This window comes from Bos taurus, chromosome 4 (assembly GCF_002263795.3).
Source record: "Bos taurus isolate L1 Dominette 01449 registration number 42190680 breed Hereford chromosome 4, ARS-UCD2.0, whole genome shotgun sequence".
Taxonomy (NCBI): Eukaryota; Metazoa; Chordata; class Mammalia; order Artiodactyla; family Bovidae; genus Bos; species Bos taurus.
This window is the reverse complement of record NC_037331.1, coordinates 80,460,085-80,481,508: the sequence shown is the minus strand read 5'-3', so window position 1 is coordinate 80,481,508 and position 21,424 is coordinate 80,460,085. Positions and strand designations below refer to the sequence as shown.

General features: G+C 38.3%; 1 protein-coding gene across 13 annotated transcripts in view; it reads left to right on the top strand.

Annotated features, from left to right (window-relative positions):
• SUGCT (succinyl-CoA:glutarate-CoA transferase) overlaps positions 1–21,424 on the top strand; it is an 875,539-nt gene that overhangs the window by 447,461 nt on the left and 406,654 nt on the right. For 2 of the 13 annotated variants that reach the window (XM_059885357.1, XM_059885356.1), the window contains exon 13: positions 8,661–8,767. In XM_059885357.1, coding sequence (XP_059741340.1) covers positions 8,661–8,726 — 66 coding nt within the window. In that variant the 3' untranslated portion in view covers positions 8,727–8,767. 13 annotated transcript variants of the gene reach the window in all.

Genomic DNA, 21,424 nt, shown 5'->3' with positions numbered 1-21,424 from the left:
CATTTCGGACTCTTTTGTTGACCATGATGGCTACTCCATTTCTTCTAAGGGATTCCTTCCCACAGTAGTAGATATAATGGTCATCTGAGTTAAATTCACCCATTCCAGTCCATTTTAGTTTGCTGATTCCTAGAATATCGATGTTCACTCTTGCCATCTCCTGTTTGACCACTTCCAATTTGCCTTGATTTATAGACCTGACATTCCAGGTTCCTATGCAATATTTCTCTTTACAGCATCTGACCTTGCTTCTATCACCAGTCACATCCACAACTGGGTATTGTTTTTGCTTTGGCTCCATCGCTTCATTCTTTCTGGAGTTATTTCTCCATTGATCTCCAGTAGCGTATTGGGCACCTACAGAGCCAGGGAGTTCCTTTTTCAGTATCCTGTCATTTTGCCTTTTCATACTGTCCATGGGGTTCTCAAGGCAAGAATACTGAAGTGGTTTGCTATTCCCTTCTCCAGTGGACCACATTGTGTCAGACCTCTCCACCATGACCCGTCCGTCTTGGGTGGCCCCACATGTCATGGCTTAGTTTCATTGAGTTAGACAAGGCTGTCACCTGTGTGATCAGATCACGGGTTTATTAATCATTGCTCTGACCACAAGTCTAACTCCTATGGGAAAGCTTTTGTACTAGCTATTTCTTTGCTGGAATGTACTTCCCTCTTCAGTGCTTCTCCTTTGTGGCTAACCATTAAGAGTCGGCTTACTGTGTGTTAGTTGCTCAGTTGTGTCCGACTTTGTGACTCCAAGGACTCCAAGGACTCTGTAGTCCACCAGAGTCCTCTGTCCATAGGATTTCCCAGGCAAGAATATCTGAGTGGTTTGCCCTTTCCTCCTCCAGGGAATCTTCCTGACCCAGAAATCGAACATGGGTCTCCCACATTACAAGCAGATTCTTTACCATCTGATCCACCAGGCAAGCATTGAGTTGGCTGGGAACATTTAAGCAATCCCAGCGCCCAGGCTCCACCACCTAAGCCCAGTGAAATCAGTCTCTGATTCCTTAACTACTCAAATGATTTTCATGGGTGGAAAAGTTGAGAAGTACTGTGATGTTTTCTCATGGGTGTTATTTAGGAGAAAAGATCCGTCCTATCCATTCAAACTAAATTAGCTGCTCTAACACTTTCTAATAGGACATATTACTTTCTGATAGTTTATTCTTGATTTATTTCTCCGTTTGTTTTGTGCTTTTTACCACCAAACAGAATATAAGCTTAATGAAAGCAAAGTTTTGTCTTGTTTATCACTTTGCCCGAGATCTCAGAATGGATTCTAGAGCTTGTAAGCACTTGATCAATATTAATTTATACTTTTCATGTGCCAAGCACTGTGTTAGGACCCAGGGATTGTATAATAATGAATAACTGTAGAATAGCAACAGATACCCTTCCCTCTGCCAAAGTAGTGTTCTCTGTCTTCATTAAGCTCACAGTCTAGTGAACTACTTTTTTTCCCCCTAACATTTTATTCTATTCTGTTAAAACCTCAGAAAAGTAAAGTAGTTAAAAAGGAAATTTTTTATGACATAAAGATGTCAGTGGCATCTCTTCATTGTAGTTATCTGGCATCTCTTCTTTTCATTGTAGTTATCAGCGACACATTTACATGGTTAAATAGACTCAGTGATTTATAGAAACTGAAATGACATTTCAACCCTGCCTTATAACAGTCTGAGCTGTGGTTTCAGGGCTCTGCAATTTCTTCAGTCCTCCCTTGCTGCATAGTGCTACCAAGGAACCCTGAGACAGTGCGGCGTCCTCCCCCACACAGCAGGTCCTCAGTGGGATCCTCCTGGTGGTCCAAGACCAGAGCTGAATCTTCCTGCTGTGGTTGGCCTGCAGGAAGTACTCTGTAGTCCCTCAATTCAGCCAGACAGACACATGAAAGAGCCCAAGAACACACACAGAGTAGACACATAAACAAGTGTACACTCATCCATTTTTATGGAAACAGACATAAATGGTGTGGGGGTGCCTTGGCACATGGAGTGTCTAGATTCTAGAGGGTTTAGTCAAGAGACAGTGGCTAAATCTTGACAGCAGAAATTACAATGAAGGAAAAGCTCGGCTGGGAGATCCAGACTAGGGCATTGCAGGCCAAATGATGATCCATGTGCAAAGTCTAACAGGCTTTAGCAAACACAAGGCCAAGGCAAGTAGGCACTTTTTGCTGATCTTGATTCTGCCTGTACTGGAACAAGATGGCTTGGGGATTAGGTGAAGTCAGTGTTTCTTCACCTTATCTTTCCTCCTCAGAGAATTCACTATCTGGGTCAAGATAAGAGGGTAACTTGTATATATAACTTAAATAGAGCAGTAACTTACTCTGTCATAGTTATTGTTTCCATAATCTCAACTTTGACTAGCTTATGTGGATTTATTTCTTTAATCATTAAGCTATTAGAAAATCTTCATCTAGAGCTTTGGTTTTGTAATATAAACTTATAGAGAGAAATTTGTTAGTTGATTGAAACCTGAGTGTGAACAAGATATATTTTTCAATATTTAGTGTATATAGTCTGTTGGTTTGTCTGTATAAATGAGATGACAAACTCTTGGTTTGCCAGAGGTAGTGCCTTTCTACTTAAAAATATAGTCCTCTAGCTACTTCCCTGGGGTCCAGTAGTTAAGACTCTGCACTTCCACTGCAGGGGCCATGGATTAAATCCCTGGTCAGGGAGCTAAGATCCCAACATGGTGTAGCCAAAAACAAAAACAAAAACAAAAACAAAAACCAAAAAAAAGCATTTAAAATATTAATGCTTTAGTGAAAATACTGTAACACTTGTAGTTTCTCCAGGTATAACATCTACCTCATTATATTGTCTTTTAAATTGTTGTGTAAATACCCAAGTCACTGTTAAAGGCCAGGCTGGAATCCCAAAACATCCTAGGTGGTATATCCACACCTGCCTTGCACTTAGTTTAGAGCTTAAGTAAGAAATCAGCTCACTGTGACTCCACAAAGCAAAAAAGCAAGGCATTCAAATGTGATGGGTCAGGAAGAAGGCACATTTCTTAATGAATTTATAATTGTAGATTTGTGTGAAAATGTACTTGCACTAGCATAGAATAGTGCAATTAGTTTGGTTCTTTTTTCTTTAACTAGTTTCATTAAAACAAAAAACACCTGTTGTTAATTTTGCTGTTTATTTAATCATGAATTTAATATATGTTTATTATGTGCCAAGTACTATGATGGGCACTGAGTATATAATGGTTAAACGTTTTTTTTTTTTTAAGTTTACAATTAGTGGAGGAGACAGGGCATTAAAAACTTCATAATTACAGGTATGGCCTTACTTGATTGATAAAGGTAGTAGGAGAGACTGATGTGGGGATATAATTTAAATGGGCGATGGGACAGCTAAGTGACATTTTAGCCTAGAGAGTTAGCCATCTGCAGGATACTTTATATTTCAGAGTCCAGAAAATCTGCAAAACTCTTATACTTCATGTTTTACTTTCGAATCTAGGAAAGGAAAATGGACAGTAACTTGTTTTAGTTTTATTGGATTATTGGAGAAAGTATATAGAAATGAACTTTTCTGGGACTTCCCTGGTGGTCCAGTGGTCAAGACTCCATGCTTCCAAGGCAGGCAGTGTGGGCTCCATCCCTGGTTGGGGAACTAAGATCCCACATTTTCTCCTAAAATATGGTGATTGTGGAGGAAGCCTAAATAAAGGGGAATACTTTATTTTTGTTTCAAAATTGTGATTTTATCCCACATTGTAATACCCTGCCTCCCAAATGAAGTATGTATATGTGTGTGTATAATCTTTTTCCTGATGAATATCGGGTAAAGACTGTATGTGCACACGAAATAAGAAACAAGAACTCCCACAGGCTAGAATATTTGAATAATTTCTGCAAGATGTAATAAAAATAGGACCTGATTTAGAGAGGTTCTGCTCAGTCTGCCATTTACAGCAGGGAAAGGAAATATCCACCTGGAAAGTAAGCAGAGAGAATCTTGAAGTGCCCTAGATCACCTCTGTGTTTGTAAAGACCAGTCCATGAAACTAAAGACAAGAAATCGTAAGGCACAGAAGTGAATGTTCCTCCTCCTGCATGTCTAATCTGGGAAAATTTCAGGAAACATAATCTTTCCTCTTTATATTTTGGTACTGAAAGTATTAAACAAGAACACACATGCACTCTCTCATGGAACTTACTGTAAATTCCAATCATGGACAAACATACACTGTTCTTTATAAGCATAAAAGGGAAAAGTCACTCTTCACTGACTTTATTGAGATTGCTTACAGAACCAATAAGCAAACATAAAAACATCCCTATCTTCCTTACATGGAAAATAGATCATCACAGACTATAAACCTTCACCTATAATCTGGTCTGAAAACGGAATCATCCTTGTCAAAACAGCCACAACTGGCAGGATCATGAAATATATACTTCACTGATAGAATCTAAAAGTTATTTCTTGATTGAGGACATATTAACAAAGTGTGTAATGGTTTTAGTCTCTCTCAACACATTGTATTTGAATTCCATTATTACAGTTCATAACTAGAACTAAAATTGAGTTACTATCTGCCACTAAACAATATAATCAAGTCACAGGGTCTTAAGAGTGTTTTTCATTAATAAAGGTGCTGCAAACATAATTCATAGTTTGAGTATTTGATAGTCCTCTTTTTGGGGGATACCAGTTTTTCATGTGTCCTAAAGATCCTCCTGAGAAATCTATATGCAGGTCAAGAAGCAACAGTTAGAACTGGACGTGGAACAGCAGACTGGTTCCAAATTGTGAAAGGAGTACATCAAGGCTGTACATTGTTACCCAGATTATTTTACTTATATGCAGAGTACATCATGCAAAATGCTAGGCTGGATGAAGCACAAGCTGGAATCAAGATTGCCAGGAGAAATATCAATAACCTCAGATATGCAGATGACACCAGCCTTATAGCAGAAAGTGAAGAAGAACTAAAGAGCCTCTTGATGAAAGTGAAAGAGGAGAGTGAAAAACTTGGTTTAAAATTCAATATTCGAAAAAACAAAGATCATGGCATCTGGTCTCATCACTTCATGGCAAGAAGATGGGGAAACAATGGAAACAGTGACAGACTTTATTTGGGGGGGCTCCCAAATCACTGCAGATGGTGACTGCAGCCATGAATTAAAAGACACTTACTCCTTGAAGAAAAGCTATGACCAACCTAGACAGCATATTAAAATGCAGAGACATTACTCTGCCAACAAAAGCCTGTCTAGTCAAAGCTATGGTTTTTCCAGTAGTCAAGTATGGATGTGAGAGTTGGACTATAAAGAAAACTGAGCACTGAAGAATTGATGCTTTTAAACTGTGGTGTTGGAGAGGATTTTTGAGAGTCCCTTGGACTGCAAGGAGATCCAACCAGTCCATCCTAAACGAGATCAGTCCTGAATATTTATTGGAAGGGCTGATGCTGAAGCTGAAATTCCAATACTTTGGCCACCTTATGTGAAGAACTGACTCATTTGAAAAGACCCTGTTGCTGGGAAAGTTTGAAGGTGGGAAGAGAAAGGGACGACAGTGGATGAGATGGTTGGACGGCATCACCGACTCAATGGACATGAATTTGAGTAAGCTCCGGGAGTTGGTGATGGACAGGGAGGCCTGGTGCACTGCAGTCCATGGGGCTTCAAAGAATCAGACACAACTGAGTGGCTGAATTGAACTGAAAGATCCACTCTGGCCAAATGTTGGTATAGAATTCATTTGTACTGCTTACAGCAAAACCTTTTATTGAAGGCCTGTTCTTCTCCTGCCAGTTATTGCTTCACACACAAAATTAGGTGACTGGGTAAGACCAAATGCTCTGGAGTTAGGTTACTCCAACTTTCTCTAACCCTTTTGCCTGAGTTTCCACATCTCTATATTGAGAGACTGATAGTAAATAGCTCTTGCGTTGGGCACACTGTTAGTCCTATGCCTGTCACATAGCACATGCACAGTATATATTAGCTCTCTATCCAGAAAGGTTAGGAGAACAGTGATTTAATGTTGCCAATATGTGGCATTTTCTATAACAGTAATTATTCTGACATTATTAATCTTTCCTAGATGTTGTCATTTTTCCCCCATAAAGAACCTTAGGTTAGCTCTATCTTATTTTTTATTGAAGTGTAGTTTATTTACAATGTGTTAAATTCTGCTGTAAAGCAAAGTGACTCAATTATACACACATATAGGTACTTTTTCATATTCTTCTCCATTATGGTTTATTCTAGGATATTGAATCTAGTTCTCTGAGCTATACAGTAGTACCTTGCTGTTTATCCAGTCTATATGTAATGTGTGTGTGCTTAGTCATTAAATCCTGTCTGACTCTTTGTGACCCAGGGACTGTAGCCTGCCAGACTCCTCTGTCCATGGGATTCCCTGGCAAGAATACTAGAGTGGATTGCCATGTCCTCCTCCAGGGGATCTTCCTGATCCAGGGAGCAAACCTGAGTCTCCTGCATTGCAGGCAGATTCTTTACAGTCTGAGCTACTAGGGAAGCCCTCTATATGTAATAGTTTGCATCTGGTAACCCCAAACTCCCAATCCTTCCTTTGCCTGTGCCCTTCCCCCTTGGCAGCCGCAAGTCTGTTCTCTATGTCTGTGAATCTGTTTTAGTTTTGTAGATAGATTCATTTGTATCATATTTTAGGTTCCATATATAAGTGATATCATGGAGAAGCAAATGGCAACCCACTCCAGTATTTTTGCCTGGGAAATCCTATGGACAGAGGAGCCTTGTGGCTATGGTCCATGGGATTGCAAGAGTTGGACACAACTAACTTAGTGACTAAACTACCACCACCATAAGTGATATTACAAGGTATTTGTCCTTCTCTTTCTGACTTATTTCACTGAGTATGATCATTTCGAGTTGCGTCCATACTGGTGCAAATGGCGTTATTCCATTCTTTTTTATGGTTGAGTCGTATTCCATTGTGTATACATATGTACCACATGTTCATTATCCATTCATTGTCAGTGGACATTTAGGTTGTTTCCATGTCTTGACTATTGTGAATTGTGTTGCTATGAGCATAGGGGTGCATGTATCTTTTTGAATTATGGTTTTGTCCAGATATATGCTCAGGAGTGGGATTGCTGAATGATATGGTAATTCTATTTTTAGTTTTCTGAGGAACCTCCATACTGTTTTCCATAGTACCTGGACCAACTTACAGCTCTATTTCATATATAGATATGACTTACTGAAAAACTAAACCAGTAAAAAAAAAAACAAACACTAACTTATTAGGAAAATACAATTTTTTGAATACAAAAATTGGCAGCCTGATAATTTGCTTTATAACATATTATCCTCAAATAATGGTTAACGGTTATCTGAAACTTTTGAAAACAGATTCATTAAATGAGAAGGTATGTCAGTGAAGAAAGATATACTTTGAAATACTCAAAGCCAAGTCAAGAAAAAAAAGGTGAAAAAAATAGCCTGAAAATTTCTGTCTTAAGACAATATAAAAGTTTGAACTTTTATAGTTAATTTAAAGTAAAAGAATATGTAAAATAGCCAGTGGGAATTTGCTGTATTATCAGGGAGCTCAAACTGGTGCTCTGTGACAACCTAGAGGGGTGGGCTGAGGTGGGAAGTGGGAGGGAGGTTCTTGAGGGAGGGGACATATGTGTACCTATGGCTGATTCATGTTGATGTATGGCAGAAACCAACCCAAAATTGTAAAGCAATTATCCTTCAATTAAAAATAAATAAATTTTAAAAAATTAAAAGAATTTTTTTTCTTGACAACAGAAGGAGATAGATTTTTCTTGGGCTCTAAAACTATTCTGTCCTACATGAGTAGATCTTTCTCTAATTCTTATAATAAATACATTTTAGTATTATATATTTATCTTAAAGTAATCATTTAAAAACCAAACTTCCTTGCCATTGATAATTCAAAATATATCATCTCTGGAATTGTCTAATGACCTTTAGTGATACTGAATCAATGATTTTACTTAAACTTTCAGACAATTAAGCTTAAAATCAGTTCTTAAATATACAAAATCAAAAAGAATGTTTCTAAATTAAACCAATGGCTCTTTTTGTATCTGCAGCATGCTTTAATTTCTACCACATATGTGTAAATTGGCAAAGTACCTAAAAGGCTATAATAATCCTGATGGCTTGGAACCAATGTTTTACCATCATTGAACAAGCCCATCTACTCCGAATCTTTGGATTAAGACAAAAACTCCATCCTGCCATGCACCTGGTCAGTTGTGCAATCCTGACCAATGAACAGCTGCTAACAATAAGGGTATTGTGCTTATGTAACACAGTTCAGGGCCTGATGGTTAGTCTCTTGATAAATGGTGAAACACTAGGGAATATTCTCTTGCCAGGATGCCTGCTTCATGGAAAATACTATGTCTATGTTGACCTGCACCCTTAAATCTTCTCTCTATATGACTTGGTGGACTTGGGTTCTGGAAGATCACATTAGCCTTCCCACTTGGCTTTGAGGGAGTTAAGGATATTTCAGCCAAGAAATGGCCATACAGTGTTGCAGCAAATGTAATTTTAGGAACTGTTTTCTGTAGACTTGTTTCACCACGTTAACAAAAATCTGTATTATGTTTCTTCCCATCGATGTGGGTGTGTCCTTGTGTGTGTATTCAAGAGAGGCTTCCGTTTGTTGAGTGATCTTCATGCAAACATCTTGGAGTGCTTTACAAAAGAATTTTAAAAATTAAACCAAACAGGATATGAAACTGTGCTGCCAAACAAGTAAGTCTTTAGGCATGATTTAAATTTAGTTAATGACATAAAGAGCTAAATCTGTGAAAGGAAGCAAGTTCCTTGGATCAGAGAAAAAAGAAGCAGAAAACAGATACTCATATTTTGTAAGTCTTCATTTGAGTAGCTCCAAAAATATTCTTTTAGAAGTGTAGTTGGAAAACCCCAGGCTAAGTGAGTTCCAAGGAACAGTATTTTAGGGAAAAAGACCAGATAATGGCTCCCGTGTGCATAGCAATCTACAGATTACAAAGTGTTTTCCCAGCTTTGATGACAATCTTACTTGTCACAAAACCCACCAAAGCTAAGGAATATGTTACTCCATTTTACAGATGAATAAACTGATGACAGGAGAAATTAAGGGATTATACTAAGGTCATTCAGCTAAGAAGTGATTGATATAGGATCTGAATATGGATTTTGATCTAAATCTGGTGTTCTACTTACAGTACCATGAGTCGAGTCTGTGGCATGTCCTTTATGCTGGATACATTTCTCATGCCACTATACATCTCTGTCTGATATAACAGCAGTGACTCTGGCTTCCTTGGATAACGTAGTATTCTTCTCTCTCTTAGGAAGGACTGCTGATATTCCTAAGTGAGAAATTTGAAAACCAGGGTCTTCTAATGCCAAGTACATAGCAAATGATAATACTGTGGCTTAATCCTCTCAAAACATTTAAGCTGACTTTGATGGTTTGCCTTTCAAATTAGCCTCTAAGCAGTTGCCAGAATCCTCCCTGAATCAATGTGATTGGATTCAGGCAAGTCTCAATGTTGCAGGTAGCTTCTCTTAGCTGTAGATTAAGAATTGGGGAATTCTTAATGAGCTTCCTGTCCTCTGCTGACTTGGACCAAGTATGGTTATTCTAGAACTTCTTAAGATTCCACAAGCATTGTGGTTTTAGACAGGGAGTCATGGCCTTGTGCCTGAGGAGTGGGTGATACAGTATGTGGATTGATTCTCAAGACATACAGTGTTCAGGGTCATTCAGAACTGACTGTGCTCGCTGCCTAGTTTTGTTGTTGTGTTTTATTGCCTTTTCCTTTAAAAACACGTTTAATTTCTTATCCAAGTTTTAGACATTTAAAAGTTTACATTTTCTCTGGTACTCCTTTAACTTTAGACAAAGCCAGGAAGAACTCCACTTTGTGACTCTCAATTGTTTGGCAAAACACATGTGATAGAATCCGACAGCCAGCAATTGAAACCTTGTCTCTGTAATCAACTCCTTGAGCAGGTCACTCAAGCCAAATATAAGCCCAACTAAGGCCTTACAAATAGCTGTGAAAAGAAAAGAAGTGAAAAGCAAAGGAGAAAAGGAAAGATATAAGCATCTGAATGCAGAGTTCCAAAGAATAACAAGGAGAGATAAGAAATCCTTCCTCAGCGATCACTGCAAAGAAATAGAGGAAAACAACAGAATGGGAAAGACTAGAGATCTCTTCAAGAAAATTAGAGATACCAAGGGAACATTTCATGCAAAGATGGACTCAATAAAAGACAGAAATGGTATGGACCTAACAGAAGCAGAAGATATTAAGAAGAGGTGGCAAGAATATACAGAAGAACTGTACAAAAAACAGCTTCACGACCCAGATAATCACGATGGCACGATTGCTCACCTAGAGCCAGACATCCTGGAATGGGAAGTTAAGTGGGCCTTAGAAAGCATCACTACGAACAAAGCTAGTGGAGGTGATGAAATTCCAGTTGAGCTATTTCAAGTCCTGAAAGATGATGCTGTGAAAGTGCTGCACTCAATATGCCAGCAAATTTGGGAAACTTAGCAGTGGCCACAGGACTAGAAAAGTCAGTTTTCATTCCAATCCCAAAGAAAGGCAATGCCAAAGAATGCTCAAACTACCGCACAATTTCACTCATCTCACACACTAGTAAAGTAATGCTCAAAATTCTCCAAGCCAGGCTTCAGCAATATGTGAACCGTGAACTTCCTGATGTTCAAGCTAGTTTTAGAAAAGGCAGAGGAACCAGAGATCAAATTGCCAACATCCACTGGATCATGGAAAAAGGAAGAGAGTTCCAGAAAAGCATCTATTTCTGCTTTATTGACTATGCCAAAGCCTTTGACTATGTGGATCACAATAAACTGTGGAAAATTCTGAAAGAGATGGGAATACCAGACCACCTGACCTGCCTCTCGAGAAACCTGTATGCAGATCAGGAAGCAACAGTTAGAACTGGACATGGAACAACAGGCTGGTTCCAAATAGGAAAAGGAGTTCGTCAAGGCTGTAAATTGTCACCCTGCTTATTTAACTTTTATGCACAGTACATCATGAGAAACACTGGGCTGGAAGAAGCACAAGCTGGAATCAAGATTGCCGGGAGAAATATCAATAACCTCAGATATGCAGATGACACCACCCTTATGGCAGAAAGTAAAGAGGATCTCAAAAGCCTCTTGATGAAAGTGAAAGAGGATGATGAAAAAGTTGGCTTAAAGCTCAAAATTCATACAACGAAGATCATGGCATCCGGTCCCATCACTTCATGGGAAGTAGATGGGGAAACAGTGGAAACGGTGTCAAACTTTATTTTTCGGGGGCTCCAAAATCACTGCAGATGGTGATTGCAGCTATGAAATTAAAAGACACTTACTCCTTGGAAGGAAATTTATGACCAACCTAGATAGCATATTGAAAAGCAGAGACATTACTTTGCCAACAAAAGTCCGTCTAGTCAAGGCTATGGTTTTTCCTGTGGTCATGTATGGATGTGAGAATTGGACTGTGAAGAAAGCTGAGTGCTGAAGAATCAATGCTTTTGAACTGTGGTGTTGGAGAAGACTCTTGAGAGTCCCTTGGACTGCAAAGAGATCCAACCAGTCCATTCTAAAGGAGATCAGTCCTGCGTATTCTTTGGAAGGACTGATGCTAAAGCTGAAACTCCAGTACTTTGGCCACCTCATGCGAAGAGTTGACTCATTTGAAAAGACTCTGATGCTGGGAGGGATTGGGGGCAGGAGGAGAAGGGGACGACAGAGGATGAGATGGCTGGATGGAATCACCAACTTGATGAACATGAGTTTGAGTGAACTCTGGGAGTTGGTGATGGACAAGGCAGCCTGGCGTGCTGCAATTCATGGTGTCACAAAGAGTCGGACACGACTGAGCGACTGATATGAACTGAACTGAACTGAAGGAAATGGAAAAGTGGAGGAACACTATTAAGGCAGTCAGGGCCTTGCAGTAAGCCAATTAACCTAAGCATGTTACTTTTTACCTTACGTTTCAGTACACTTTTTGCAGATTTTTACCTTTATGCTTATTTTTAAAACATTAATGTAGACTTCAGCTATCTTGCCTTCAGCCAATAAGCACAGCCTATCCAAAAGATTTATATGACTTCCATATATCATTTAAGCATTTGAGACAGGAAGACAATCCATCCCATGTGGAACCATCAGAGATAAAAGATAGTTGGAACTGCATTTCCAAATTGGCTGCATTTCCCAGTCTGGCCTCTTATATGGCACCTTCTCTGTCATCCTTTCTTCTTTCTGGTGATAAGTTATCTCTGGCTGCATTGTGCTAACCTTTGGGCATGGCCTTCCTCCTTGAGCCTGAGTTTGTCTCAGTATCACTTTTCTTGCCTATTCTCTATTCATTTCTTTCAACTTGACTTGACTTTAGCTCCTTAGCCCCTGCCTCTGGATTTGCTTTTTACCTACCTTTGCCAATCTGCCCTTAGTTTGATCTGCTCTGAGCCTCTATTTTTTGAATCCTTATCACATGACTGTCCATCATGTGTTACCCTCAGTAACTTGACTAGCTGAATATATGCCTGCTCCTAATCATTTGAGTCTTCCTCATCTCAATGTGTTAGTTGTGTTTCTCTATATCTAGCACTGTGCTTCATGCTCTGGAAAGAATATGAAATAATACAAGATAGGGCTCTGCTCACTCTTCTATCTTCCTGGACTATTCCTTTTCATGTATGTCCTGAACTTTCAATGGTCCACATCTCTACCAGCCAGCCAGACCTTGGTAATCATTTCTTCTTTTAAATTCCTTTAGCATTTGTTGTCCAGGTGGCTCAGGATCACCTGAAAGATGACTCATTGTTGCCTGATGTTAGTATTATGGTAAGCTCTTGCAAGGCAGGTCTTCAGATCCTCAGTCCTTGGCAGTGTCTTGCATAGGCTAGATGCTCAATGACTGCTAACTAGTTTTCTGTGGAATATGTGCACAGAAAAACTGAGAATACAACTGTATCATATAAGCTAGTTCTAAATGGAACCATATAGTTTTAAATGTTGAGTAGTGTTGTCCAATAGAAATTTATGTGAGGATTGAAATATTCCTTTTCCTCATTGTCCAGTATAGCAGGCATTTACTGCATTTTTCTGTTAAGCACTTGAAATATGGCTACTGTGACTAAGGAGCTGGATTTAAATATAAAAAACTAGAGAAATATCATGTGACATCCCTGATATGTGGAATTTAAAAAGAAATGATACAAATGAACTTACAAAACAGAGAGAGACTCACAGACTTAGAGAATGAACATATGGTTGCCAGAGGAAGGATGGGGGGAAGAGATAGGGAGTTTGGGAAGGACATGTACACACTGCTATGTTTAAAATGGATAACCAGCAAGGACCTACTGTATAGCACATGGAACTCTGCTCAATGTTATGTGGAAAAGAGGGGAGTTTGGAAAGGAGGGGAGTTTGGGGGAGGATGCATACATGTATGTGTATGGCTGAATTCCTTCTCTGTTCACCTAAGATTATCTCAGCATTGTTAATCGACTATACCCCAATATAAAATAAAAAGTAAAAAAAAAAAAAATTTAACCATAATTAATTTAAGATTTAAAAAAAGCTGTAGTGTGTGGAGTGGCTACCAGACTGAATAATGCATGCTACAGGAATGTGGAGAATGGAATGGTAAGTGTGAACTGTGAATTGGGAAAGTTCTCATGAAGGAAGATGCACTTGGATCATACAGATGGGAAACAGAGAGAAGGAGAGGTATATTTTAAGTGAAGTGATACAGCAGGAGCTCTGAGGTGATTAAAGATGTTATGTTTGGGATGTGAAATAAAGTTTGAAGACCTGAAATAAAGCAGAGTTTGAGAACCAGAGATCATAGTAGCAATAATAGCTACCACTTATTATACTACAGTGAAAGTGAAAGTTGCTCAGTTGTGTCTGACTCTTTGTGACCCCATAGACTATACAGTCCATAGAATTCTCCAGGCTAGAATACTAGGGTAGGTAGCCTATCCCTTCTCTAGGAGATCTTCCTAACCCATGGATTGAACCCAAGTCTTCTGCATTGCAGGCAGATTCTTTACCAACTGAGCTATCTGAGAAGCCCAACAAGTCACCTGTTAATTTAATCTTCACAATATTATGACTCAGAAAATATAATTTGACCAAGGATACAAATTAATATATGGCAGACATGAGATTTGTACTAAAGTCTGTCTAGGTTAAAAACTTAGGCTCTTAACATACTATATTGTCTCATTCTCTGACATGTTAAGAAAAACTTAAAAGTAGAAAATTGCCCAAATGTCCCTTCATCTGCTTAATGGGTAAACGATGGAATACATGCAATCAATGGGATACTGCTAAGCAATATAACAAGTAACAGAACTAGAAATAAATGTAACAGTATGGATGAATCTCAAATGAATAATACTAAGCAAAAGAAACCAGATGTAAAGGCTGCATACTGTATGATTCTATTTATATGACGTTCTAAAAAGGTAAATTTTATAGGGACAGAAGGCAGATCAGTGGCTGTCATGAGCTGGTGGTGAAGGGCAGGAAATGACTACAGCTAAACAAGAGAATTTGGGGGCAGGTGATGAAAATATTCTATACTTTGATTGCAGTGTTGATTACATGATTCTGCATTTGTCAAAACTCACAGAATTGTGACTTGTACATGGTAAATTTTCCTATATGTAAAAACACTTCAGTAAAGTTGACTGAAAAAGAAAGGCTTACAAGTAGTTCCAAGTTTATTTTCACAAAGGCAGGTGGGAATATGGTTGGTTATTCTCAGGCTATTTTGAAAAAATAAATAATTCTAAATTTTTTGTGTCTAAACATATCTTCATATTTATGATATGTATATATACACATACAACCGCATATAACAGAAAAATGATGTAGGAATTGAAGACTCTTAAATGTGTGTGTGTGTGTGTTTGTCTAAAGCAGTTAAATTTGTATTTGACATGAGTTGACATAGTACATGTTTATTCAACTTGGTGTTTATTTGCCATCAGCATGGGAAAGAGGGTGGAGGTGAAAGAGGAAGATATATTTTAATTAGACCCGAATGGTAAGATGTCATATAATTTATTCCATTTTCCTTTTAAGTGAAAAATAACTACCATATGAAGTCATGGGCCCTTTTGAAAACTTACTTTAAAATTTCCCAATGCATAATGTAATTCTTGTTTGTATAATAAAACCATTTGTATGAGACAGTAATACAATGGATATCTTTTTGCATATACTAATGTTCTTCTTTAATATTTCCAAGAAAACTGTCACACAATTAATCATCTAAAAGGCTTACGTGACTTTGTCTTCACTCGTTTTGTTGTGTGTTCATAAAATCCTAGATACGTCTAATTTTTAGGCAGAGTGGACGTCAAAATATTTTACATGCTGCCCTGTTGTCTATGAGTAGATAAGGGGTTATCTCTGTTTTACAACTGAAGAGGCAACATACAGAGTAGTTTTATAACTTTCCCATGGTCACGTTTGTAATGCTCAGTGATTAATCTTAATAAAGAACTATAAACAAGATTAATGAATGATTATGATTTAAGCATTTATCTTGGTGTTCTGCCTTTAGCATTTCTCCAGGTTCAAGCTTTATTAGCATCATGTATAATCATACATAAATAATCCTAGTTAATCTTAAAATAGTCTTATTAGGGAAAACATAAATTACAGGATGTATAATTTTTTTTAATAGACTGCATTTACTTTTTTGGATAAATACTTTTTAAATTTAATTTATTTTTGTTAACATATAAATAGTTTAAATTTTTTTTTTTACTTTATACTGGAGTATAATTGATTAGCTGTGCTGTGTTAGTTTCAGGTGTATAGCAAAGTGATTCGTTTACATATACATATATCTATTCTTTTTCAACTTCTTTTCCCATTTAGGGTATTACAGAATATTGAGCCAAGTTCCCTGTGTTATACAGTAGGCCCTTGTTGGTTATTTATTTTAAATAGAGTACTGTGTATATGCCAGTCCCAAACTCCCAATTTGTCCTTTTCTCCACCTTTCTCCTTTGGCGACCATAAGTTTGTTTCTCAAGAGTAGACTGCGTTTACTAATGTGGAATCTGAAGTGATGAATATGAATATGTTCAGTGCTGGCCTTAAAGCACTGAACAAATGTTACTATATTCTACTTGATTTTATCTTTCTGTCATTTATTTGCCACTTTTTCCTAGAATCCTGAGTAGTACAATGCATACATTTGCAGAGAAAATTGATGTCTGACATTTTTGCTATTTAGGAAATAATTCTCTTGCACTACAAATAAATATATAATTTAATATCAACATCTACATATAACAAAGTTTCAGAGAGTGATGTAATTAAAATGATAGAAATGAAATTGCTTTTGAACTGATACCAAATCAGTATTTGGTGTCATTGTGACTTGTCACTCTGTTCAGTAATCTTGGAGCATTATTTAAATGTGTGTGTTTGTGTGTGTGTATCCTCAAGACTGTTTCTCGGCAACATTTTTTATTTATCCCCTTTAGTTTTCTCTTTGTCTAGCTCAGACTTTTCAAGTCACCAAATGGTTGCCTCGGGAGAACATGCTGGCTAGATGTCTTCTCCCAGTGATAATGACTACTCCATGCTTTAGTTTTCAAAGAAGTTCATTGTACTGCTTTTCTCCAAATGTAGTCACAAATCCTTAACTAAATCACCCCAGATCATCAGAGCTTACGCTGTCACTTGTACGAGACATATGAAAGATTTGGAGATGACAAAGGGAGAACACAGCACAGGAAAATAACTCTCAGTAGTAACACAAATCCATATACAGCACAGACTCTTTTCAGACCAGCTGCCGACCTCTCTCAGCCTCCCCCACATAGCACAGGTAGCTTGCTCTTCACCACCAAAACCACTCAGGCCTCCAGGCTGGGAATCTGGGCCAAAACTTTGGCCCCAGATTTACTTGTCCTACTCTGAAACTTTTCCAGGCTTATTCATACTGAGAACAACTGTCCCCTTCTGGGAAACCCCTTCTCTCTTCACAGGATTATGGTCAGGTCCTCTGTGGCACCAACAAGAAAATCTTACGTTGGCCATCATTGGTGCATCTCCTAAATCCAATGTTTACACATGACCAGTATAAAATAGAATGAAGTACAGCTGTGTTGGTTAAAGTAGGATCAGGAACCCAAAGTCTCATGGGCTTGGGCTTCCCCAAGTTCGCCTCAACCACTCCCCAGGTTACTCTGCTAGGTTTAGAATGAAGATCACATATTTAAAAAAAAATTTTATTGGAGTATAGTTGCTTTACAATGTTGTATTAATTTCTACTGTATGGCAAGGTATACAGATATCCACCCCGCTTTTTTTGGACTTATTTCCATTTAGGTCACCACAGAGCATTGAATAGAGTTCCCTATGCTAGGTTCCATTAGTTATTTATTTTATACATGGTATCATCAATAGTGTATATATGTGAGTCCCAATTTCTCAATTCATCCCACCCAAGATCACATTTTTAAAGTATCTTTTCTCCTAGGAGTAGTTTATTGACAGCCTTCTTTTTCTGTCTCATTATGGAATCATTTTTGCTTTAGAGAAACCATTGGCACTGGCACTGATAATGAAATAAAGGAAGGAATTTTTTTTAATCAGATATAAGGGAAAAAAACTGTTCTCATATACTTACTATTCTGAGAAAGAAACCCATAATTTTAAGACTTACAATGAACTAGACAGGTGCTTTTAAACATATATTATCTGCCTCAACTCTCTGATGAAATTGTTAGTTTCCATATTATAGTTGATGCAAATGGGTGCCTAAAAAAGGTGAAGTTATTTGGCTTAGGTCATGATGTTTTGAGGTAATGAACCATGTGATGCTAAAAGCTGCATTCTTTCCATTCCCATTTTCCATCCGTGGAAGCTTCAGGAAATGTATTATGCTTCTTTAATTTCTGCTAGAATGTATTATTGTGCTGTGCATGCTAAGTCACTTCACTTGTATCTGACTCTTTGTGACCCTGTGGACCCTAGCCCACTAGGTTCCATTGTCCATGGGTTCTACAGTCCATAGAGTCACAAAAAATATAGTATTATGATCTATTAATGCCTTGAGCAGAGAAGTAAGTGGAGTAGAGGCTGTGAGCCTTGAAAAGCACTTTGTACAAAGAGGGGAGTAGTTAATGAGCAAGTTGAGATTGGTAAGATCGACAATGTTTAAGAGGCAGAAGACATACACAGACTGTATTGTCCTGCGCTGTGCTATGCTAAGTCGCTTCAGCCATGTCCAATTCTTTGCGACCCTATGGACTATAGCCCACCAGGCTCCTCTGTCCATGGGATTCTCCAGGCAAGAATACTGGAGTGGATTGCCATGCCCTCCTGTAGGGGATCTTCCTGACAGGGAAGATCCTGAGTCTCTTAAGTTTCCTGCATTGGCAGGCAGGTTCTTTACTACTAGCACCACCTGGGAAGCCCTCCATATGCACCCTACTATGTGTAAAATAGATAACTGATAAGGACCTACTGTATAGCACAGAGAACTCTTGCTGCTGCTGCTGCTGCTAAGTCACTTCAGTCGTGTCCGACTCTGTGCGGCCCCATAGATGGCAGCCCACCAGGCTCCCCCATCCCTGGGACTCTCTAGGCAAGAACACTGGAGTGGGTTGCCATTTCCTTCTCCAATGCATGAAAGTGGAAAGTGTAAGTTAAGTCGCTCAGTCGTGTCTGACTCTTAGCGACCCCATGGACTGTAGCCCACCAGGCTCCTCCATCCATGGGGTTTTCCAGGCAAGAGGACTGGAGTGGGGTGCCATTTCCTTCTCCAATGCATGAAAGTGGAAAGTGAAAGTTAAGTCGCTCAGTCGTGTCTGACTCTTAGCAACCCCATGGACTGTAGCCCACCAGGCTCCCCCATCCCTGGGACTCTCTAGGCAAGAACACTGGAGTGGGTTGCCATTTCCTTCTCCAATGCATGAAAGTGGAAAGTGAAAGTTAAGTCGCTCAGTCGTGTCTGACTCTTAGCGACCCCATGGACTGTAGCCCACCAGGCTCCTCCATCCATGGGGTTTTCCAGGCAAGAGGACTGGAGTGGGGTGCCATTGAACTGTTAGTACTCTGTAATGACCTACATGGGGAAAGAATCTTAAAAAGAGTGGATATATGTATATGCCTAACTGATTCACTTTGCTGTACACCTGAAACTAACACAACATTGTAAGCCAACTATAGTCCAATAGAAATTAAGGAAAAAAAAAAAAAAAGAGGCAGAGGACAAGTCCTCACAGAACTTCTCAGACAGGGACATGGAAAAAGAGAAACTTTGGAAACTTTCAGCAACTCCATGCTGTGTAGCTCAGTGGGCTGCTAGATACACCCTCTACTTTTTCTTTTTGCCATAAAAAGAATACAATAAAATTTCAACTTAATGTTGACAATGTTGAACGAGCTACAGCTATATCACCACTCTCTTCTTCTGAATCACTCAGCTACCACAACTTATTAAGCATGAAATGTGGAAGCCAAGATATAGAGACAGTCTTTACTAACACAAGTGAGTGAGTGAAGTTGCTCAGTCATGTCCAATTCTTTGCAACCCCATGGACTGTAGCCTATCAGGCTCTTCCATCCATGGAATTTTCCAGGCAAGAATACTAACAAAGTTTGAAACATTTTAATATTTATACCTACTTATACCTGTGACTGTTTATACTTGTGGGCTGGGTAGGATCTGACTTTGTTTCAATGGTTGATAACCTATGATCTTAAATTTACTAGATTAAACAATTTATATTCAACAAAAGCAGTTACTGGTACCTTTCCTCTGCCTAAAGTTGATGGGAAAATATCCTTAATAGGACACATACTTGGAAAAAAAAACAGCTTAAAATAACACTAAATCCTGGACATGTTTCAGGGCTAATAGTCACATTCACATGTAGTGTGAAATCTTCCTTTTATTCACAACATGGCTGACATGTTTATAAGGTGGAGTTCTTTTTCAGACCAGAGAATCCCACAGATGTCTCATCTGGGAGGACTTACGAACTATGTGACTTACTTGTTATTGTTAATAAAACAAACTGTTCAATTTAGAAATCATTTCTTATCCTTTTCATGGGTTTTTGCACATTTCCTTCGTAGCTTTAAAGGGATCCTTTGTATTTTTAATAGTTTAATCACACTTTCCAATAAAAATAGATAAAAAATAAAACTACCGTAGGCATTGTGAGTCTACCACATCCTTGGAAGCCACATTGATATCTTACTGATGTTAAAAGGGCCACAGAGGCACAGACAAAGATCTCCAACTGCTTTTGTGAATGTATAGAGAGCATTTTGGTCATGTTGCATGTTGTAGCTGCCAATATAAGTTTTCATAGTTGTTTAAGAAATTGGATTATTTAAATATGTACAAAGTATTCTAAGTCAAATACTTAGGAAGTCAAAGGAGAATGTTTTAAGGTCCTATCAGCTAGTTAAGAAAACATAAGTCTTCACTTCTGTGAATGGACTCTATGCTGACAGCTTCAATTTTACCTGTTTTTTAATACTTGAACATATATTTCATTGCCTGATTGAGGTCCAGTATTCAAGGATGGGTGAGATCTTTTCTCAGTCTATTATATTTAGGTATTAAAGTGTTCATTTAGTTCTCCTCTTCCTTGCCTTCTCTATCAGTTACCTTCTCCATTGCCTCCCTAATTTAGGGGCTCATATACCAGTGCATTGAACAGATTAGTGAAAGTCTTAGTAATTTTCACATGATGTTTATCCATACCTATATTACCATGTTCCATTATTCAGAATCCCTTTTTTATCACTAGTGATAAATATGTTATAAAATTCATGAGGTCAAGGATCATGCAGTTTTTCCTTTTAATTTCTATATTACCACTGTGGCCAAGTGTCTATATCCAATGGATGTTAAATGAATATTTGATAATTGGATGAATTAATGCCACCCATTTCTGGATAGAAAAACTGAAGCACATGACCTTTGAGACTGTTTTAAGTTAAACAGCAGGTAGGTAGAATGTGAGGAAATATCTCATATCTTTTTGTGATTCTAATCAACCTTTATCAGACTTGTTTCAGTAAAAAACTGTTTTTCATCAGATCTGTTTCAGTCAGATATAATTCAATTTATTATAACAAGTGTGATCTACTTTATAAGCTTGGTGTGCAAATAAGGTCATGTGGTAGTCAGCAGTGCTGTTTACCAAATATTCTCAGCTTCCTGCCTCCTGGTAACATGATAGAACTGTACTTCCTGGCTTTCTTATAGTGGGAATGGGACCATGTGACTTGATCTGGGCAAAATGTGAACAGAGGGTATGTCATTCTTAGGACAAAGCATTTAATATCCAGTCAGAGACCCTACAGAGTACTCATTCTCT